This window comes from Python bivittatus, unplaced genomic scaffold (genome assembly GCF_059951505.1).
Source record: "Python bivittatus isolate LINGU-HERP-01145 unplaced genomic scaffold, Pbiv_v1 ctg000790_np1212, whole genome shotgun sequence".
Taxonomy (NCBI): Eukaryota; Metazoa; Chordata; class Lepidosauria; order Squamata; family Pythonidae; genus Python; species Python bivittatus.
This window is the reverse complement of record NW_028277110.1, coordinates 4,653,689-4,674,858: the sequence shown is the minus strand read 5'-3', so window position 1 is coordinate 4,674,858 and position 21,170 is coordinate 4,653,689. Positions and strand designations below refer to the sequence as shown.

Sequence of the window (21,170 nt, the reverse complement as noted above, 5' to 3'; positions counted from 1 at the left end):
GGCGAACATGTTGGGCTCGTTGTGTCAAAAATTTGGAAAACTTGACTCTGCTGGCTGGGGTCACCGCCCCCCCCGAACAAAAGAGAAACAATATTCTTTGTTTTAAAAAATACAGATCAGTCACGGGTGTTGCTATGTATTATATAAAGAAGCATCAAATAATTACAGAAATGAAATACGAGTAAAGCAAACTCAGTTTCTTTGGTAACTCAAACAGGGAGAATAGTTGTTGTCAGGTGCTGTTGACTGCTGGCGTGTCACCCAAAACGTCGTGGGGTATCACCTTTGACACGTGCTCGCCATCACTGCTATATCGTTTAAACAGAAAGAGTGGGAAAGGAGTGAGAGGGAAGCCTGAATGGCTTATTGACTTTTCTGAATGGAATAAATATGATGGAAATGTCTGTGGAAGATTTTAACTCATATTTTAGTTGCAAGCAGGAATGTTGAATTCGGGTCTCAAATGAACCTTTGCGATCCAGATGTTAGTCCCTCTTCTGAAATGAGGCTCTCTTTCAGTAGAGAATGCAATCCAAACTGTTCTTGAGTGTCTTTGCTAGTATTATCTGACAATATTAAGTATATCACTGAGGGATTCTGCACAACATTTTGTATTTAAGAAGCCAAATCCAGATTACTCGTAGGGAAAAAAAAAAAAAAATTCCGACATCACACACTTACTTTATTCAAAGGAAAAAATACTTTGCTTTACAAATCATTTTGTGCTATAGTACAAATTACTGCAAGTCTGTGAAAGACACTGTTGTTGGAAACTAGGTGCTACACTAGATGATCCAACAGGGCTCTTCTCTTTACATCCCAGACAATTAACAATATTTTATAGTCCTGTTAGGTTTCGTATAAACTTAGCAGGAACTGTATGTGCTTGAGTCACTTGTATTCTGTCTGTATTACTCAACTAAAAGTTTTAAGTTTTAGAATGACTATAGTATGACATTCTGTGTAGGTACCTATTAATTTTGGAAAGAAACTGAAACTAATTAAGAAAGGATGGTTGGGGAGGGAAACTTGTATGGAAAAAATTGAATTGAGAAATTTAGGTAGGGAGTTACTGATCAAAAGCTTCTTTTTTAAAAAATATAAGCAATCCATTGCTGCTTTGTCAATTTTTAGTTTAAATGACTACAGAATTGTATAGATCTAGTCAGTTTGTTAAATTTAAATTTTTAATTTAAGCAAAGCCTAAGATACCTTGTTAGTTACCTGTTGCCTTGATTAAACACGTATTTTGTTAAATCCCCCCAAAACAAAAATATCCCTACTATGAAATTGACAACTGGACAACGTAAATGGATTCTCCATGCCCTTACTGTGGCCAAAAGACTGATATTGCAACATTGGAAAGATAAATATATGGCCCCCTTCAGTCAGTGGATTGAAGACCTGATTGCGCTTGCCACTTATGAGTGGATTGCCTATAGATGTAGACTTTGTATGGACAAGTACAAGGAAATATTGACTCATTTATACAAAATACAGTAGGTTAAAAAAAGCATAATAGTTATTAGTGTATTAGAAATACATATATAGGAATTTGAATAATATTTACATTAGAGAAGTATATATAGAACTGTAACTCTCGTAACTATTTATTAGTTTTTGGTTTTTTTCTGTTTTTTTTCTTTATTTTCACTTTGTTTTTAAAAAAGCACTTTTTAAGTGTTGGTTCGGATTTTTTTGAGAACGTATGTATCTGCATTACAATTATCCTTGTCTTTTTTTTTCTTTAGTTGTATTGTTTTTAAATAAATAAATAAATAAATGAAAAATATCTCTACTGATATGAGTGGAAGCTTAGTGACAGTAAAGGTCCTCATCTTGACATTCCATTGACCTGGGACAATTCATTCCAAACTAAGACACTCCTGATGTTTCTGGAAGTATTAATCTGCACTGTTATTTGTCCTTGGAAGTTTTAGAAGGAGTGTGATAGTTTGAAAAAATTATTTGGATCAAGTAAGGTAAAAATATCTCTAACCATTTGTATAGTTCATTTGAAGAAATCTGGCATACAAGAAATATCTATTCAAAAATTGTAAACTACCCATGTGCCTGGTTCGTATCTGTTACCTATCTTCCTTTCTCAGGTTCATGTATTCACTTATATATCAAAGGTAATATATATTTGAAAGACCAGTGTTTCATTAGCAACTCTTTTAATTCCTTTCTCTCTAAACTTTCTTTTGCATTTATTAATCTGATTGCTCTTCTTAATCGAGTTTTCATGGTGGAAAACATCCCTCCACCATCCAAGCTCAGACACAAACTTGTTTTGCTATCTAATGCAGATGCCCTGGCTTCAAGAAGTACAAAGCACATCTGGAAAGGAAGAGGAATCCTCAGTCCAGGATGAAGGGAGATTCTCTTTCCAGGCTGGAAGCAAAGACTGTGAAAGATCCTGAGGTATCAAATGGAGTGTCATCCTTGGTGACTGGAAGCTCAGTAGCTGCTGTCCTGTCCCCAGAGACACCAGATCCTGGGCTGGTTAACCCAGCCTTTGATGGGACTGAAGAAGGTAGGCATCTCTTAGGCTAGAGAAACTAAGGTTGATGTAGGAGTACATTGCAAACAGTGAGCAAGTTTGCAGAAATTACAGTGAGGTCTTCTGCCATCTCGTCTGTGTATAAATATCCACTGATCCGATATCCACTGATCTGAAACTGTAATTTTTATGTACAAAATTGTGTTTATCCCATAATTCCATGAGTTCTCAGAATGTGATACAGGGTTCAGAACTTACCTTTCCAAGGCATTATTTTGGGTTTTCTTCCTTTTCCCTTTTTAAGGCAATTTACTAATTCTTATGGTTGTGACAATTTGCTTGAAATTCCAAGTATATAGATGAAGTTTTTGAAATGTTAAGAATTAGAGCTGCCTGTAAAAGTTTTTATGGATATGGAGTCATTGTATAACCTTTTATTCTTCCACATGAATAGTAAAATCAGAGTAACAGATACTTATTTTAAGTTTTATTTTTAAAGGAAAAGTAAAAAAAAAAAAATCTCCATATGAATGCTGTTGCAGCTTATTTTGAATGAAAAGTAATGCCTCTACCTCCATAACTTTAGTTTAAAGAAGGATATTTTAATAAACAAGAAAATAATCCTTAAAATGAGCTCTTTTGTTACCTGTATTTACTTCTCTATGTAATCACCATTTGCTACATGTGTCTCTCAATGATGGACAGGCTTCTTACAGCTGTCACAAAAGAACTCCAAACTTTATCTCTTCAACCAGGTCCTGGCAGTCCTCTTTGTTTGAGGAAAACAGATACCGACAAAGGTATTCCTTCAATTTTGGGAAAAATGGAAGTTGCATGGTGCCGAGTCTAGACTGTATGGCAGATGGAATAAGATAGTGAGATTCAAATTCTCAGTTGCCTCTTAGGTGGTTCATGAAGTGTATGACTAGTGTTGCCACGTTGCAGCAGAATTTCCTTCTTGTGATTCTGAATTTAATTGTTGTTTCAAAATTTCAAGTGTCGCAGTGTACTGCTCTGAGTTGATAGTGGTTCCAGGTTCAAAGAAATCCATGTGAATAACATCATCTGTATCCCAGAAAATTGTAACCATGAATTTTCCTCCCAAAGCTTAGGATATTTTATTTTTCCACAGATGAAGCTTTGTAATTATATTCTATGGATTGGCACTTCATTTCTGGGTCATAATGATGAGCCCATGTTTTGTCAGCTGTCACAATGCTGTGAAGAAATGCCTTCTCTTCATTCTCATTCCTTCTTTCATTCTCATAGCATGAAAACAATTGCAGGCAATTTTGAACTTTTGAAGCTTTCATCTTGCCCATCAGCATGTCAGGAATCCATCTTGCACAAACCTTCCAATATTGAAGAACATCAGTAATATGACCCACACATTCCTGTGGAATGCCAAGTTTGATGGCAGTTTCCCTTTGAGTGGTCTGTTGATTGTCCTTAATCAGTTCATGAGTCTTTCTCATGTGGAACTTATCAGTTGCTGTCATAGGTCATCTGCTTTGTTCTTGATCACACAAATCAGCTCTTCCCAGTTCACCATCTTTGCATTTTTTAGCCCAGTGATGCACAGTACTCATGTCAGTGAAGTCATCACCATAAACAGCCTGGATGTGGCAGTGAATTTCAATTGGAGGGGCTCCTTTGGCAGTTAAAAATTCAATCACAGTGCTTTGCTTAAAGCATGCTGATGAGTACTCACTGCAGGCTTCCATTTACAATAGCAATACAGCCTTTTCACACAGCAACTTCCTACCAACTGAAGTGAAAGAACAGGTGCTAAAGGACATGTCAGAGCTTTTAACATACACATCCTGCCATCTATTAGCAACATATTACATTTGAGGCATTACTTTTCATTTGATCCCCATAACTTCTATCCACGGGCAGTTGTGGCGGGTGGACTATACTTATACAATTAATACTCACTGATAAAACTAGGAGGCAAAATGCCCTCAGAAACTATAAATATATTTGGCTTCTTTTTCCATTTTATGTTTCTTTTAAGGATTTTAAGAAAAATTCTATATCAGTGGGAAATTTTGATCTGGGTGTAGCTGGGCAGAAGACAGATTAGAATTTATGGTAAATTTCTGGATGTTCTAGTAGATTTCCAAAAAACTAAAAAAAAATGCTGTAATTATTGCATAAATAAATAAATAAATGCCTTCTGTTATGGTTAAACTTGTATTAGTGGAATAGGACTGTGCAATTATGTTATTCAGTATGAAAATTGTGCGTTGTAATTTTCATCTGTAATAACAAAAGCGCATACTTTTACTTGCATATTGTTGGTTCAGAGGTATGGTTGAAAGTAATTTGCTTTACCAAAGCAGATTTCAGAAACCTGAAGTCAAGCTATTCCAGGAGTACTTAATAGCTTCTAGCACAAGGAAGAACAGTTTTTGTCCCTCCAGATACGAAATTCCACCTTCAACAAGTTGGAGATTACAGGACCAATGGTGACAAAGGATGGGATGGTTTCAGGTTGCTCACATTTGCTGCAGAATTTTAAAAATTAAATTAAAAATTAAACTTCATCTTCACTCATGCACTATCTGACTTCTCTCTATCAGATTTACCTCAAAGAGCTAGTCTTTTGGCAGAGACAAATACAATTGAAATCCACCGAGAAGATCCTGAGGAAGAGTTTGGTATGCGTATAGTTGGTGGCAAAGATACGCCTCTTGGTAACATCGTTGTGCAGGAGGTATTTCCGGATTCAGTTGTGGCTGCAGATGGAAAAATAACACCTGGAGACCATATCCTAGAGGTAGGTTTGCTAAAATTACCAGTGGATAATTGGCTGTAGCAAATTTTAGTCAGAGTTAAAAGCTCGTGTGATCATCGGACTTGACCTTTGGAAGATGGTAAAGCAAGGAGAAGTGGTAGAAGTGGAAGACATAAAATAGATATAGAAGTAGGAGGTGTGGAAGCTGTGCAGTGCCTCGCTAAGCCTGGTGAATGAACAACAGGGTATTAACAAGCTGATAGGTTCTGTAACTTTTCTGTTTTACTTTTCCTGATTTTTATGAAAGAAGGCTTTTTTATTTTGATTAGGGCTTTTTGTGACCTTCCCTGATGATGAACTGCTCCTGCCTTCCATGAATGAACATTGCTACAACCAGTATATTTAATATCTCAGAATAATCCTATTTTATTTGCCCTTATTTAAGCAAGTCAGTGCAAATTCCTGAAGAAATCAAATGCTGCTTTGTAGGATTTCCTTCCTACAGTGCTTACATTCTTTCATTTTCTTTTTCCATAGTATAGAAAGAAGGGAAGGGTATTGTGGTAGAAGGACCTTTGGGAAACCATATTCTGATCAGCAATTGTTTCTGTCCTTCTTTAAGGTGAATGGTGTGAACATCAGCAGTGTGACCCACTGCCAAGCTATCGCACTCCTGCGCCAACCCTGTGATGTGCTCCACCTCCTGGTGCTCCAAGAGAAAGGATTTACCAGCAGAACAGGGCAATTTGATTCCAGCCCTGTGGTAAACCAGGAAGTGATCCATGTTATCCTCGTAAAAAGAGACCGATCTGAACCCCTTGGCATTAAACTGATCAGAAAAACAGATGAACCTGGGATCTTTATTCTGGACTTGTTAGATGGAGGGTTGGCAGCCAAAAATGGGAAGTTGCGTCAGAATGATAAAGTCCTTTCTATAAATGGTCAGGATCTTCGTCAAGGAACGCCTGAAGCAGCTGCACAGATAATCCAGGTAACTTTGACATACAGCAATCTGGAGTATGATAGTTCAATCCAGAGAAGCTTTGGTCATCTGAAGCCACTGCAGGTTGAGAGACAGACAGTTGATCCATATCCCGTAGCGTTGTTTATTTTGGATTGCAGCAGCTGTCCAGAGAGAAGTAATCTGAGGTCTTTCTATGGAAAGTACTAGTGACTGAACTTGGCTCCTTCTGCATTCCGAGCTGGTGTGCCAGTGAGGAGACATGGCCTCTCCCCAAAATGAGGAGCCACTGACTGTAATCAAGTCAGATAATTGCCTTGCACGTCTTCATTTTCCTGTCAGTTCAGAAACAGATGGATCAAAGCATGTTGTAGACTGGGGTTGGGCTTTTTTTCATTTTTGTTTTTTGATTTTGGCACAGAATACTTGGAATATGTCCTACTTGTGCACCAAGGTCTCACAGCTTCCAAACATTTTTTTTAAAATGCGGTTAAGCGTTTTTTCAAATGCTGCCTAAATAATAGAGCCTTGACATGATTTAAATTTCAGCCGCAAAATTGGAAGGATGTATGGTAAGAAATAAGAAGAGAAAGGGGTAATCAGTTAAATTTGTAAGATAGATTGGGGAAAATAAGCGTGTTGCTTTGTGAATTCATGGAGATGGTGGGGAGTTTGAGTCATAAGCTTTGTCAGGTAGTCTCTGTGATTCTCTGCCATCGCATTACCTACAGATAAGCAGGCAGCCCATTCAAAAATGACCATTTTGGATTCCTCTTATCTTTAATTCCATTTTTTTGCACTTTAGTACAAAGCACCCCTGAACTGGCATGGTATGGTTTTTACAAAGCTTGGGGTCATATTGCAAGCTAGTTCTTCTTAGGATATGTCCATCCTGGACTGAGGGAGATTCTGATACGTTTCGCTGTTTTTATTCATTGCACATAAATGTTTCTGTGATTGCATGTCTGTGTGTGTGTGGTCTATATGTTATAAATGTCTGCCATTTTCAGCTGATACTCCAAAATCATAGTATGATGCCATTTTTCAGCAACTAGCTCGGAAGGTTGGCTATTTGTCTCCTGCACAGCAGAGAAGATGAAGCCTTCTCTATCTATAATTATATAATAGCTCTTGGTGTTTTTTCTACTCTGACCTTTCCATTCCACACAATTTTGTACCTGTGTGGGCTTCTTTTCCTTTCCTTTTCTCTTCTCAATTCTTTTTGCTGCTGTGATATTTTCTTATGATTTATTTTGACCATGAAGGATTTTCCATCAGGTCTACTAAGGTTTATAGGCATGCAATCTATTAATTTTATAGACTGTTTCACTGTCTTGGATTGAAAAATATAGAGAAGGCATGTTGCTGTCATATGTTGTTCATTTAAACTGATAATAAAATAATTATTGGTAAAATAGGAAAAAATTGGGCCATGCCAGATTTTATGGAGTAAGGATTGTGAGCAAATGTGAAGAAACACACATATAATAGAAACACAAAGCAAAGGGTTAGAGCAAATATTTATGCACTGAGCAGTTTATTTATTTATTAAATTTATATAGCTGCCCATCTCATGCTTGTGACTCTGGGCGGTACACACAGTTAAAAAGAAAAAAACAATTAAAATAATTAAAAGCCATTCAAATGCAATTAAAAACAGTTAAAACTATAATAACTAAAAATATGGGAGAGTGCCATACACCCAATACAACCATTTAACGGGCTCCACACTTCCATGGGATCCCCAAGCCTGATGAGTTTTAAGAGCCTTCTGGAAGGCCAATGAGGTTGGGCCAATTTCATCTCGGGGGGGGGGAATGATGTTCCAAAGGGAGGGTGCCACAGCAGAGAAGGCTCTCCTCCTGGGTCCTGCCCAAAAACGTTCCTTGGCTGATGGGACCCACAACATGCCCCTCCTGATCTGATTGGATGAGTTGATGCAACTGGGGAGAGGCGGTCTTTGAGATAACCGGGCCCCATGCCATGTAGGGCTTTATAGGTCACCACCAGCACCTTGAATTGAACCCAGAAGGAAACTGACAACCAGTGCAGGTTACAGAGCAGAGGTGTAACATGTGCCATTCTAGAAGCACACAAAACTGCCTGCACCTCTGCATTTTGCACCAGCTGAAACTTCTGGATACTCTTCAAGGGCTGCCCCATGTAGAGCGCATGACCTCCATTGCTCCAACCTCCATTTGGGAGGTTACCAGGGCATGAGTGACTGACAGTATCAGTCACCTCAGTATTAAAAATAAAAAAAATAAAAGTATAATAAATATTCTATTAATACTTTTCTGAATTTAAGACTGACTGGAAAGCCTAAGAGCATACTTTGTAAAGCACTTCAGTACAGTATAATATATATATGCAGGAATGCTGTCCAGCAAAATTCCTATTGCAAGATTTCTCTTCATGTGATGACGGAATGAAATAGCTTTGCATCTGAAATTTTAAGCTGAAAATTCTTGCCTGACTTGCACAGAATCCTACTGGAAGACTTTTGTAGATTGTATTAGAAGTTGCCCGCATGACTTAAGTGACCTCTTGAGTTAACAATAGAAAAACACCACATAGCTGTATCTTTTTTATTTTTAAAATTCCAATTCACTGAAGTTTTGAATGAATGTATGATTGCTTATGTGAAACCAGTTGCTTATTTGTTTGGATGCTATTGATAAACAGCATAGGAAGAAAAGATGCATTGTTTCTAAGGAATTGCATTTGGTGATCAAGATAATGGGTAATTAATCCCCTGTCTCTCTAACAATACCAAGAGAAACTCTGTTGACAGTCTGGTATGCAAGTTATGCTGACTCCTATTTTATTGTGTAAACCATAATTGGTGGGATATACAAACACTAAGTCTTATACAGTGGTTTACAAATCATAATGACTGGATTGTATTGATGTAAACAAACAACACTATGCTGCAGTGTGATGTATCAACAGGTTTTAGAATAATTGTATTAGTAAATGAGCATTGAGCGTAGGCCCCAGTTAACTTGAGCTGGGTTAAGAGTCGATCCAAGACTTTGCACTAACATTTCAAGGTTATGCATCATAAAGGTGCAGTTTTCCATTCTGACTGTATTTGGTTTTTCTAGGTGTGTACAGAAATCTTTACCCTTCCTGTTATGAGAGAGGTTTTTTTTTGGGGGGGGGGACAGGAATTCCTTCTTGGCCTTTTTCATGCAGATTGCATGTCCTGTCACTAAATTTTGGATCCAAAGCTTTTGTATGCCACTAAACAGAAACTGCTGCTGTTTTGTAACTTGCGTATGTCGTAATGACCAGACTGTCAACAGTTTCTCTTGGTATTGTTAGAGAGACAGGGGATTAGTTACCTATTATCTTGATCACCAAATGGAATTCCTTAGACACAATGCATCTTTTCTTCCCATGCTATTTATCAATAGCATCCAAAAAAATATACTGATTGTCGTAACAGCTAGTTGTTCACTAAGTTACTACTTTTATTTCAGTTATTTTAGGTCTCTGTGTTTCTATATATATCTGATGCACACATTTGATGTATATTGAATTCTTTGTGTCTAAGGCTGACATAAAGATACTTCAGTTTTAAAAAATGAAATATGCATTTAAAACGAACACTTAATGGAAGCATACATCTAATTTTTCCAGAGACCCAAGAGGCTCCTTGAAAGCCTGTGATTATATGAACTCGGGTGCTAAAGATGTTGGAATATTTCTCTTCTAAGCTTCTCCTTTTTTGTGACTTCTCCTGACAGAGCAGTGAAGCCCGGGTCAGCTTTGTGGTCCTCCGCCAGTCTGGCATGCAACTCTCGGAGGCTGGCGAGGATGGCAGTGCCTCCAACGCCAGCAGCAGCAGCAATGGGGAAAGCCCCGTGCACAATCACAGGAGACCCGAACACAATCACTACCGGCGAAAATCCAACTATCAGAAGGTATTGATTGTTAGTCAGTTTTGGTTTGGACATCGACTTGCTTTCTTCGCTACTGGAGCAAAGATTGTTGTGAAAATAGCATCAAAACGTATCTGAAGAAACTATATGACATAATTGGTTAAAGATCTTTATATGGAAGTATTTTTAACCCACAATGTTAATATGAACACATTACTATCTGCTAAATGTCAAGAGGTCTGGTTAGTTCCAGGATGTAAAAAGTACCTTCAAGGAGGGGGGAAGAATGTAAGCCCCCAGAGCCACACACACCCTTCAAAAACCTTAAGCCCAGAACCTCAGAAACTGTTCCTAGTTTGTAACTTTTAAAATGTGACTGGAGTGGGATTATTAAATACATTGTGCGAGAGTAATTATATTAGCTATATTTAATGTAAACAGAAATGAAATGAGATGAAATTTAATGTTCATCTTGGCTCTGCTTTCTCTTTTCGGAGTGCAGCCTTTGATCATGGGCCACTCTCAGCCTGGCAAAGGGGTGTGCCATTCTGGGGAACAGCTAGGAACTTAGGAGTTGCCCAGTGTAGGAAACTGATAACAGTAGGTAAGAGAAGAACACATGATGGGGAGCTAGTAATAGTGACTTGATGGCTCTAATTTTGTTTTAAATTGACTTCACAACATTTCTCCCTTGCCACTTACAAGGGCCCACATGGAGGCTTCTGGGTAAAAACACAAGAATGCAGTGAAAATGGTATAAAGTGCCCAGTCATTAAAATAGCAGAGAAGATTAAAAGTAAGTAAAGGCAGAGTAGAATGAGGGGGAAAAAAAGAGGAGGAGGGTGTTAACTGAACCTGTGTGGGTTTGGGGAAAAGAATTCAACAGTAGAAGTGCTGTTTGTGGAAAGGCCTGTTCTGGTGTCATCATCAAGGTCTGCTTCAGGTTGAGGAACTCTGATTTCACAGGATGGAATTAGGTAAAGGCGGGCTGACACGGAGCAAGCAAGAGTCCAAAATCCATTGCAGCTGCCTCCTGGAAAAGAATCACATGACTAATGAACTTTCCATACTCTGTTATTCCCATACAGATGATCCTGTAGGGACATTTTCCATCTTACCTTTATTGAGAGTTTATCTTAAATCTGCATTGAGTAGTTATTAATACGTGCCTGCTTGAAGTGTGAATAAAAATGTTTCACTGCAAACATGGTGTACATTACAGAAATAGTTTAGGCAACCGGTGCTCCGTACAAAAGCATAGATGTACTTTTTGAAATCATTTTCAACAGCTGCACTTAATTATATTCAGGAACATTCTGCAAGCAAGCTTGTTTTCTGCAAAAATGAGCCGACATGTTTTCTACCAGGGATGCCTTTCTGACTCACTTCCTGTTCACCTTCAAGTTCAGGAAAGAAGCTGACTCTTTAGCCCTTTAATGAAAATTAGGCATGTAGTTAAGACATGAGAGAGAATACACAAGAATTGAGAGGGTGTCAGGTGTAACATTTGCACATGATAAATGTGTTTTGAATACGTAGTTTTTCTCATTCATGATAACTGAAGTTAAGGGGGAGATGGTATTTGCAGAAGAGAATCAGAGGTGGGTACCCTTTTACCTGAATGTTTTTGGAGAGACGTTTGGAAAAACAGACTCATGGGGTGGTGGTGGAGGAGGTTGAACAGGAACCACCCAGAATGGACATTTAGCCTACTACCTAGGAATTCAAACCTGAAAAATGGTTTTTCGACTCTGTCACAGATTAAATAATTCTGTGTTTCATTTAAATGTGCCTCTTTTTTCCTTTCTCCAAAACAAACATTTTAGAATTTCTCATGAGAAATGTCTTCTAATGTTTTTAATCCCTGTGTATCTCCTCTGGATGTTTCCATGGATTCATCCAGTGTTTCTCACCCTTGGCCACTCGAAGATGGGTGGACTTCAACTCCCAGAATTCCCCAGCCAGCATGGCTGGCTGGGGAATTCTGGGAGTTGAAGTCCATCCATCTTCAAGCAGCCAAGGGTGAGAAATGCTGGTATCATCCATTCTTTTGCAAAAAAGGAATGCCACCTTGGAAATGAAAATGTGAAAGTGAGCTGTTTCAGTCTGATGTAATGATTCTTAGGCTAGCTTGGGATATACATCTAAACAACTTAGCATAATTAATTCATTATTGTACATTTAATATAGGGGTCATTTTCTTTCTTCTCTCTCCTCCTCTGAACTTTTAGGTACTCCCTCAAGGATACTTCAGCCAGGAGAAGGTAGTTACCATAAAAAAGGACCCCAAGGAGTCTCTGGGAATAACCATAGGAGGTGGAAGAGATATTAAAGCAAAACTCCCTATTTATGTAACCAGTGTCCAGCCTGTTGGATGCCTCTTCAGGGATGGGAGAATTAAGAAAGGTAGGATAGTCTTTTTTTAAAAAAAATTTGGCGATTCAGCTACCACTGAGATAGGGAATGATGCCTTCATGAATTTGCAAAGATTATAAGGAATCCAGCTAGGAAGCTACATTTTGTACCAAAGTGTTAGTGACAATCCATCTCCTTCCGATTCCTGTAACAGGAGATATTCTTTTGAGCATCAACAATATCGATTTGACTCACCTGAATTACAACGAAGCTGTCTCTGCTCTGAAATCCAACGCGGCGCTGCAGACGGTGGTACTGAAAGTGCTTGAGGTGGTAATCCCAGAGAAGGCATCTGAAGGCGCTGAGATGCTTGACAGCAGGGAAAACGGGCTCAGCTGGGCAAGCTGGTCTCCTCTCTGGATCACGTGGCTTGGATTGCCGAGGTAAGTCTGCCTGTTTGGTGTTGGCAACGGGAACGTTCCCGGTAATTGCTTCCTGCTTCTGTTAGCCTGATTGACAGAACTGTGTAATGCTTTAGGGCAGGGCTCCTCAACCGCAGCAACTTTAAGATGGGTGGGCTTCAACTCCCAGAATTCCCCAGCCTCCTAAGCGTTCCTAGAATGCCGCTGGAGTTAAACACACGTGTTATGCTTGAATCAAAAACCTGTCCTTTAGAGCCTTCTCCTTAGAATGAAGTTCTAAAATTGAGAAGATTGAAAAGACAGACATGCAGCTCTACCGGCCTTTCCCCACGGTTGTGCTTAAGCCCTGCTCACCCTTCCTTGAATCCACACAAAACACTGTCTTCATTAACCCCCTTCCTTTTCTTGTTCCCTTTTGTTCCAAGTCTCTGCTATAGTCCATGAACCTGATTTGTGAGTGTGCTGGTTGTACAGGCAAGGCAACTGAGTTTCTCCTGTGGCTTTTCTTGCGCCCTTTCTTAGCAGGCCATGAGGCAGGAAGGAAAACAGCCCCCAATCAGGCCATTGCAGTAGAATTGGGGAGGATTCTGCCTGGGCTTCTCTAGGCTGGCTTGTATGTCCCTCCTTCCAAACCCCGCTTAGGCATCTTCCAAGTTGACCTAATGTGCAATAATGAAACACGGGAAGTCATCAGGGCAGACCTTGCCTTGAAGGAAGGAGATGAACCTTGGCGTGATGGTGAGCAGGTAAAGCCCGTGGAATGGAATAACTGAGGCTCACTGTCTGCTAGACAACCATCTCTTTATGGCGAGGTGGGTGTTTGCGTGATAGTGATTGAAGCCAGCAAACACAGGGAAACTGGAAAATAAGCTACAGAAGCCTGGTTTGACAGCCCTTACTATTTTCTGCAGTGAATGTTACCTGGGATATCTGCAGAACCGTCTGTTTCAAAGGGATTCTACCCACCAGGTGCACTTGTCCTAGTTGGGTACAGTGCAGGTTCCTCTCCCACAGGAGGATCAGGGGACAGCGAGACACACGTGTCTTTCTGTGGTAGCGCCATCCTAGAAATCTGGATGGCACGTTTGCTCCCGAACTTCAGGAGGCCCTTGAAAGTGAAGCTACTCAGGAGGGTGTTTGAGGGTTGACTTCGGGTCAGTGGATGCCTATTTATACGAATTTTAACTGTAATGTTGATGTTGCGATTCTGTTGGTCAGTGATTTATTTTGTTGGTTGTTGATCTGTTGTGTTTTGTTTTTAATTGTGCACTGCCTTGAGTCCTCGTGGAGTGTGATGGCATAAAAATATAGATAGATAAATAAAGCAGAGGTGCTGCATCTGCATCAAGGTCTTCAGAAACACTATTTCAGAGTACTGTTAATGCAGAATTGTGCAGATATATCTATAAAAAAGGTGGGATAAATAACAACAACAACATTGGCATTGACAAAATCACCCTCAGTCCATTGCCAAAGGCAGATTTACTTGGAACAGCTTCCATCCTGCGACAAGACCTTTAACCCCATCAGACAACCGCAACTGCCTATCCCAGGTCCTTGGGAAGGACTCAGTAGGAGGATAAAGATGCCAAATCCAGTCTAAACATCTGGCTGACTGTGCAACCAACCATAGTAATAATAATCTCATTCTCCAAGTAAAACAGTGGCACTCTGATACTGTTCAGAACTGGTATCAATTGGAGGGCATAGAAGCCTAGTAAAATACAGCAAAGGAACTGTTAATACACATATTTCTCCCCCAAATAAAACAGCAAAGGTTTCTTCTATTTCGTTAGAAGGATGCAAAGAAGTTTATTTCTATATTAGGGAGGGGATGAGGTGATAAATCTGAAAGGATTTTAGGAAATGTGTTAGCAAAAAATCCAAAGGAATCCGCTTAACAGTTTTTTGGACTAACACATTTTTATTAAAAAGGCATATGCTTTTGTGAGCTGTTAGCTCACTGTATCAGATGCAGGTCACCAAAGCTTATGCCCTTTAATAAAATTTGTTACCAAAAGAGGTGCTGCCACACTCCTGATTTTTTGCTACCATAGACTAACACAGCTTTCTTCCTATAATGTAGGAAACTTAGTGCTAACTGAGAAGGCCTGTTTTGTGGAAAAGGCTGAACGGTTAGGAAGGGGCATGCCAGGGCCTCCCAGCATTTCCAGAATATATCACTGATCACAACTACAACAAATCACCCATCTTCACTTCCAAGATAATGGATGATAAAGCATTATAAATTTTAGACAACTTGAAGCTATAGCGGGATACTGTCGCCTGAGCAGAGAGAATCCTGGTTTAATAGTGGTATACCTAATGACAGCTTAAGGCTGTTTCATTCATGGGCTGGGGGTATGTTGTGTGAGTAAGGAAGAAGACTGGTGTCAGGTCAGGATGGCGCGAGAGTAAACTGCAAGTGGAAGTGGGCACAAGTCTTGGTTTTCTCCCTGTTGTCCATTTTGAGTGACCAGGTAAGGTTTGAGTTCTGTATGAAGATTAAAGCATGAGTAGAATTGCACTGATCCATTTTGTCTTAGCAGCAGAAACTGTTTGGAGAGTGGGGCAGTTTTTGTGGTTTAAACAGACCACAAAAATATTCCCTAAAAAAACTACAGAAATTCAGGTTCCTTTTGGGTATAATGACAAATTTGGCTTTGTAGCTATTCTTTCTTCTCTATCCATAATGACCATAATGACCACTATTAAACCAGGATTCTCTCCATAATGAGCAGTGATCTATGATACTACCCTATTGCGTGGAATGAGGCTTGGATACAACGAATATAGTGATAAAATATCAAATATCTGTCTAATTACACATCAGAAGGCCGAGGCTGGCATTTTAAGCCCAAACCTTTATGTGATGTTGCATCTACTGAATTTCGAATATAGAAAAGTACCAGTGCTGGATTCTGAAGACAGTGGTGATGTTCTTTTCTGAAAGCTGATCCTGTACAGCTAGTTAATTTCACTTGAGCTATTAACACACCAGTTGAGTTTCGGCAAGCCACCGTTCCAAGTTTCAGCTCTTAACTGCAGTGTTACTGGTTATCCAAAGGACTACTTAGGTTAAAGAAAAAAAAAATGCTTTACACCACCTGGCATGGCATAAGCTACGGTTTGAAAAAAACAGAGTGGCTGGCTTCATACAATACGTTTAGTCAAAACCAGTCAACCCACATTAAGGCTTAGCATGAGATGTGAAGCAGCTCAAGGGTGTGAAATGTTTTGAGCACTTATGCTATTAAACCCCCTTGAATTTAGATCTAAAAATTAATCGAAAATGGACGTTGGCAACCAAAATAATCAACTCTTCTTATATTTGCCTTGTAGTATCTCAGTTTAAAAGACCACTAATTTTTCTCCATGGGAGGATTATTGACTATAAGTAATCCAAGAGATGAGCAAAAAAGGTCACATTGTGGGGCTGTGGGATTCCTTTCATTTAGTCTGTGTTGTGTTACTGCTCTGTTCTCCTAGATCAGAAGTTCTTAACCATTTTGTGCCGTGGACCTCTTTGCAAGTCATCCAAGTTCATGGGCCTCCTGAAATCCATCCCCAGTTAAGGACTTCTGTCCTGGCTTGTGTTATCTGATGGCTCTTCCATTTCTTCCTTCCCCGTGCCTGCTTGAGTATGAACTCAGGCAGTAATTTTGGAGGCACGCAGAGAGAAGAAGCCTCTGCTTTATTACAGCAGGAGCTATGATCTGATCCTGTTTCTCTCTCCCTCCACCCCTCCCATCTACACCCTGCTTGTTGATCTACACTGCTACCCTGTGGGGCTTTATGCAATCAGTCTGTCTAACGTTAAAAAAGCAGCACTGATTCTTGGAATATAGTCTTGCTTGTTCCTTTTTAATTTATCGGCTTTCTGTTTCACTTTAAAATGATTGTCACCAGTGTGGCTGCTGTGTGCCATGTTGGAACCAGTGCAGCCTCTGAGTTGGCAGTTGGCCACAGTACAAGGGCATGGTGTGTGGGAAATGATGTTGGCTCATTTTCAGAGAAGGGCTTTACGGAAAAAGGGTTTCCCCCAGTTGTTTGTATCAGCTCCCAGAATCAGGTGGGAGCAATAATCATGGGGAATTTTGAGGAACTGAAGTCTGGAGGTTGGGGGATCCTGGCTTTGTGCAATATAGGAACTCAGCCACAGGGTTTAGGTGAGCATTGTATTTGTATTAGTCATAGCTGTGGTTGTTTCTAAAGACGCAATCCCTTAGAAAGCCGAGATTTGATTCTCAGGCAAGAGCACTAATGGTAGCAGTTGTATTTATTCCAAGAGCTGAAATTGTAATACAGACCTGGCATTCCTATTTAGGTTATGCTGTCCCTGTAATGCTTCTTCCTTCTCGCTGCTGGAAGGTAAAAGATAACTCCATGGGACTGTTCTATCCAGAAAAGCGAAAAGCTTTTCTTTTGTTTTCTCTTTCAGTCACCTCCACTGCTGTCAAGATATCGTCTTGCATAAAAGCAACTCTGAGACCTGGGGATTCAGCATCGTGGGTGGATTTGAAGAAAGCAAAGGGAACCAGCCATTCTTCATTAAAACCATTGTGCCTGGAACGCCTGCCTTCTGGGATAGACGGCTGAAGTACGTGCTTTCTTGCTTCTGCTGATTGGGTTTTCCGTTTGAGAGTCAGTTTGGTGTAGTGGTTAAAGACACCAGGCTGGAAACTGAGAGACTGTGAGTTCTAGTCCTGCCTTAGGCACAAAGCCAACTGGGTGACTTGGGACCAGTCATCTCTCTCAGCCCTAGGAAAGAGAGGGGAAGGGCAGGCCACTGTCACATTCTAAAAAATGTTGCTGAGAAAACTACAGGGGCTAGTCTAGGCGGTCGCCAGAAATCAAGATTGATGTGGAAAAAAGAAAAGTTTGCTGTTGCTTGAAGATTTCCCCAGAACATGCAAAAATTTAGGCTGCCTCTGCCTCTAAGAGCAGGGCTTGGAGGTGTGGCTTATACATGCGACTCAGCTGCCTTTTCATGACTTTGCAGCAATGCCTGGAAAGGAAGTGCAGTTTCCCCTCTCTCTTTCCTAAAAAGATGCAGAAAGGGCGACTTGCTGTGCAGCATGTAAGAAACAAGGCTGCAATTTATCGAGAGGTACAGCCATCTTTAGAAGCTGTACTACTCGCCCGTAGTAAACCCATTTGCGATGCGGAGTTAGTGTGCCAGTTGGCCTGAAAACCTTCGAGCTGGATTTTTGTTTTGATGTTTGTTTTGGGACACGTAGTGAACATTAGGCAGGTTTCAGCTGCTGTTCAAGTCCCAGTGAGTGACACATTGAGACTGTCATTGTAACAGTGGCGTTTCCTCTTCCCTCACTAGGTGTGGGGACGAAATTGTGGCCGTAAACGGCGTGTCTGCCATGGGAATGAGCAACAGCGAACTGATTCCAATGCTGAAGGAACAACGGAATAAAGTGACTCTCACTGTGGTCTCTTGGCCCGGCAGCCTCGTGTAAGGTGCCAACTGTAATAGGATGCTTAATTGGGAATGCCTTCAGTGGTGCCTTTCATTGTTTGGAGTGGACCAACCAAGAAAGGCTGAGCTGGTCTCAGATAGGCTTCCTCCAAGGGGCCGGTTTCCTGTGGAAAAGGCAAATGTAGCTTGTTGTTAGAGTCTGATTTTTAGATCCGTCCACCTGGTAAGTTAAAAGCTGTACTCGGATAAGCAGTTGGAAGTGTCTCATTTTATGGTTATTTTTGTTCTGTCATGACATGTGTTGAACAGGGAAACTCTGAGCCACAGCCTGCTTCTCCAGAATTCCTCTTCTAAGCCTGCTGAGCTAAATGACAGCAAGCTGAAACTGTAAAGTGATTTATGGCCTTCAATACAGCTACTGGCTATTGGCTATTAGTTAACTGAAGTAGCAACGTTCAAGATATTGACTAATAATTACAGTGAGTGAATCATTTAGATCTGTCTCACTGTAGTTACTGGTGCCTTGTGAAGTAGGAGGCATGGGAATGTTAATCCCATTGTTTAGGTATATTTGTGCCTCTTGCTCAGTTTGACTTTTCAGCCTTGATTCAATCTCAGAGTTATTTCCAGTGTAGAGCTCATAGCTGGACACTTAGCAGCCTTGTTTGACTTCAGGACTTGCTTTCGAGAAGGAGATCTGGAAGTCCAGAAGAAGGAGGTTCCTCCTCAGCTAAGCACCTTTCCAGGGTTTCTCTCCTGTCACTTATTTCCCACGTGAGAGAGGATAGGAATGACCTGTGGAAGAGCTATTCTGGAAGAACACTACTAAAAGGGAGGCGCTGGTCACTTGATATAAATTAAATAAGTGGCTACTTGTCTCTGCAGACAATGAAGGCTTTTAGAACAGGGCCAGTTGCCCAATTCCCCCCACAGTGGCTTGGCAAAGAATTCTCTTCCTGCTCATTCCCATCCCAACAAACCCATTATGATCTGGTTAATCCTGGCTAAGCTGGCAAATTAATCCTGGCAAGTTAATCCTGGCTGGGGTAACTTCTGATCCTAGCATCTCATTAAAACAGCCAAAGAAGATGGTTTGGAGGAAATAAAACCATCTGTCCGTGCTGTCCTTTAAAAGGCATTCTCCCCCTGCACAGAGGAGTTGGCAGACCTCCAGCTGCCACTGTCTTTTCTAGTTGCGGCCTTACTGGAAAGAGAGAAGGGAGGGGAACAGGTGTTCGGCATACCAACCTTACCCAGCTCAGAAGAAAACAATCAGAAGCCACCTCCCTCTGTTGCCTTCCTTTTATCTGACCCCTGTAATGGTTTGGTTTTTTTTCAGATCGGTCATATCCTTTAACGAATTGAGCATCCTTGCGATTGCTTGCCAAGTGTGTTTGTCCTTTTTTCCCCCCAAGGCAGGGACTTTGTCCTGTGAACAGTTGTATGGCAGATGAGAATAAGTAAATAAGCAGCCCAGCTTATTTAAATAAGAAAGGTAGCAAAAACTCTGCCTAAGGAAGCATTTGCTAGATCTGTTTTCTTGCATATGTGTATGCACACACATGCTGATATTTGAAGATAGAAATTTTCTTTTTGTAAAAGTAATCTCTTCTTCCTTAAACAGCCATAACAGCTATTTTCTAAGCATAGGGGACAGTACGTTTATGTCACTCGTTCAAAAACCTGCTTCTGTTGTTCCACGACCTACGAAGTGATTCTAGTAGCCTGTTTGCAAATGTTGTGTGGTTGTGAAATAAGTTACAGAACTTATGAGTTTGTCTTAATTAGGAAAATAATATGGCCTGCTACCTCCAATTAAAAGGGATTTTTAAGACCTTGATTTGCACAGAAATTTTAGGCTGCTGAAACACTGCAACCCTCTACAATATGCTTCTCTCACTTGCTCTAAAATAGCATGCAGGTGGGAAATTAAGTGCACACATCTCAGGAAACAACTTGCAGGCGGATACTGCTTTCCCCAGGAACATGGGACTTCCACTTTCTGGAAGTTCTGGTGTGCCTTTCAGTTGGAGCCTTATTTCAACTGAACATACAGCAAGTCGGACTGACAAAAATACAGGGCTTAACATTCACATAGGCTATGTGAAATAGCAAATAAACAAAAGGACTTGTAAAACTGACTTTTGTTTAAATCTGATTCATGCTTGGACTTTGTCGTCTCATTTTAATCTGGCAAGTAGGTACTAGTGCTGCATTTAAGGATGTTGATTCAGTGGTGCAAATGTCAATTTCATGAGATTATCCGTATGTGTGCTACACTTAAATAGTACTTGTCAAAGTATATGTCTGAAAGTTAACGTCTGCATTCAGATGTGCTTTTAAAGGATATTGGTATTACACTACACTTGATCTTAGCCAAAATTAGTAAATATTGCTATTTACATCTGCCTAATTTACTGATAATAATGACTTCTGTCTTCAAGTTTGAGTCCTGTGTGACCTCCATAATGTGTGTCTCTTGGAATAGTTACAAAAAGGGCATCAAACCTTTTTTCAAATGAAGGGGATGTGCATTTTCATTTCATTGTATTCTCATATTTCAATGTGCCTTCAGCAATCAGCAGGAAATCTAGTAGCTACTGTATTACTTTGCACCAAAGAATTTGTTGAAACTTGTAGAGACATTTGTCACTGCTCTGATACATTTATAAATTATTCTGAAGTTACTGAGGATATTTGGGTTTTCTGTTCTGACCAGATCAACTTCCACAGGCTTTCACCTTACCTGGTAGGCCATTCTTCCATTATGCAAGGAAGACTGACCTCCTGCAGTGCATATTCTTGTATCAATTGTGGCACCTGGAAGAGGCGTCCCTTCCTGGAAGTGTCCATCTCCCAGCATCTGACTTA

The 21,170-nt window shown here is 40.2% G+C and overlaps 1 protein-coding gene across 2 annotated transcripts in view; it reads left to right on the top strand.

Moving 5' to 3' along the window:
- LOC103052616 (ligand of Numb protein X 2-like) overlaps nt 1-20,986 on the top strand; it is a 47,975-nt gene extending 26,989 nt beyond the window's left edge. For both annotated transcript variants that reach the window (XM_088129268.1, XM_088129269.1), the window contains exons 3-10: nt 2,310-2,536; nt 5,089-5,285; nt 5,866-6,234; nt 9,957-10,133; nt 12,323-12,497; nt 12,661-12,889; nt 17,310-17,468; nt 18,204-20,986. In XM_088129268.1, coding sequence (XP_087985394.1) covers nt 2,310-2,536; nt 5,089-5,285; nt 5,866-6,234; nt 9,957-10,133; nt 12,323-12,497; nt 12,661-12,889; nt 17,310-17,468; nt 18,204-18,339 — 1,669 coding nt within the window. In that variant the 3' untranslated portion in view covers nt 18,340-20,986. The remainder of the gene's footprint in view (nt 1-2,309; nt 2,537-5,088; nt 5,286-5,865; nt 6,235-9,956; nt 10,134-12,322; nt 12,498-12,660; nt 12,890-17,309; nt 17,469-18,203) is intronic.
- The last annotated feature ends 184 nt before the right edge of the window (nt 20,987-21,170 follow it).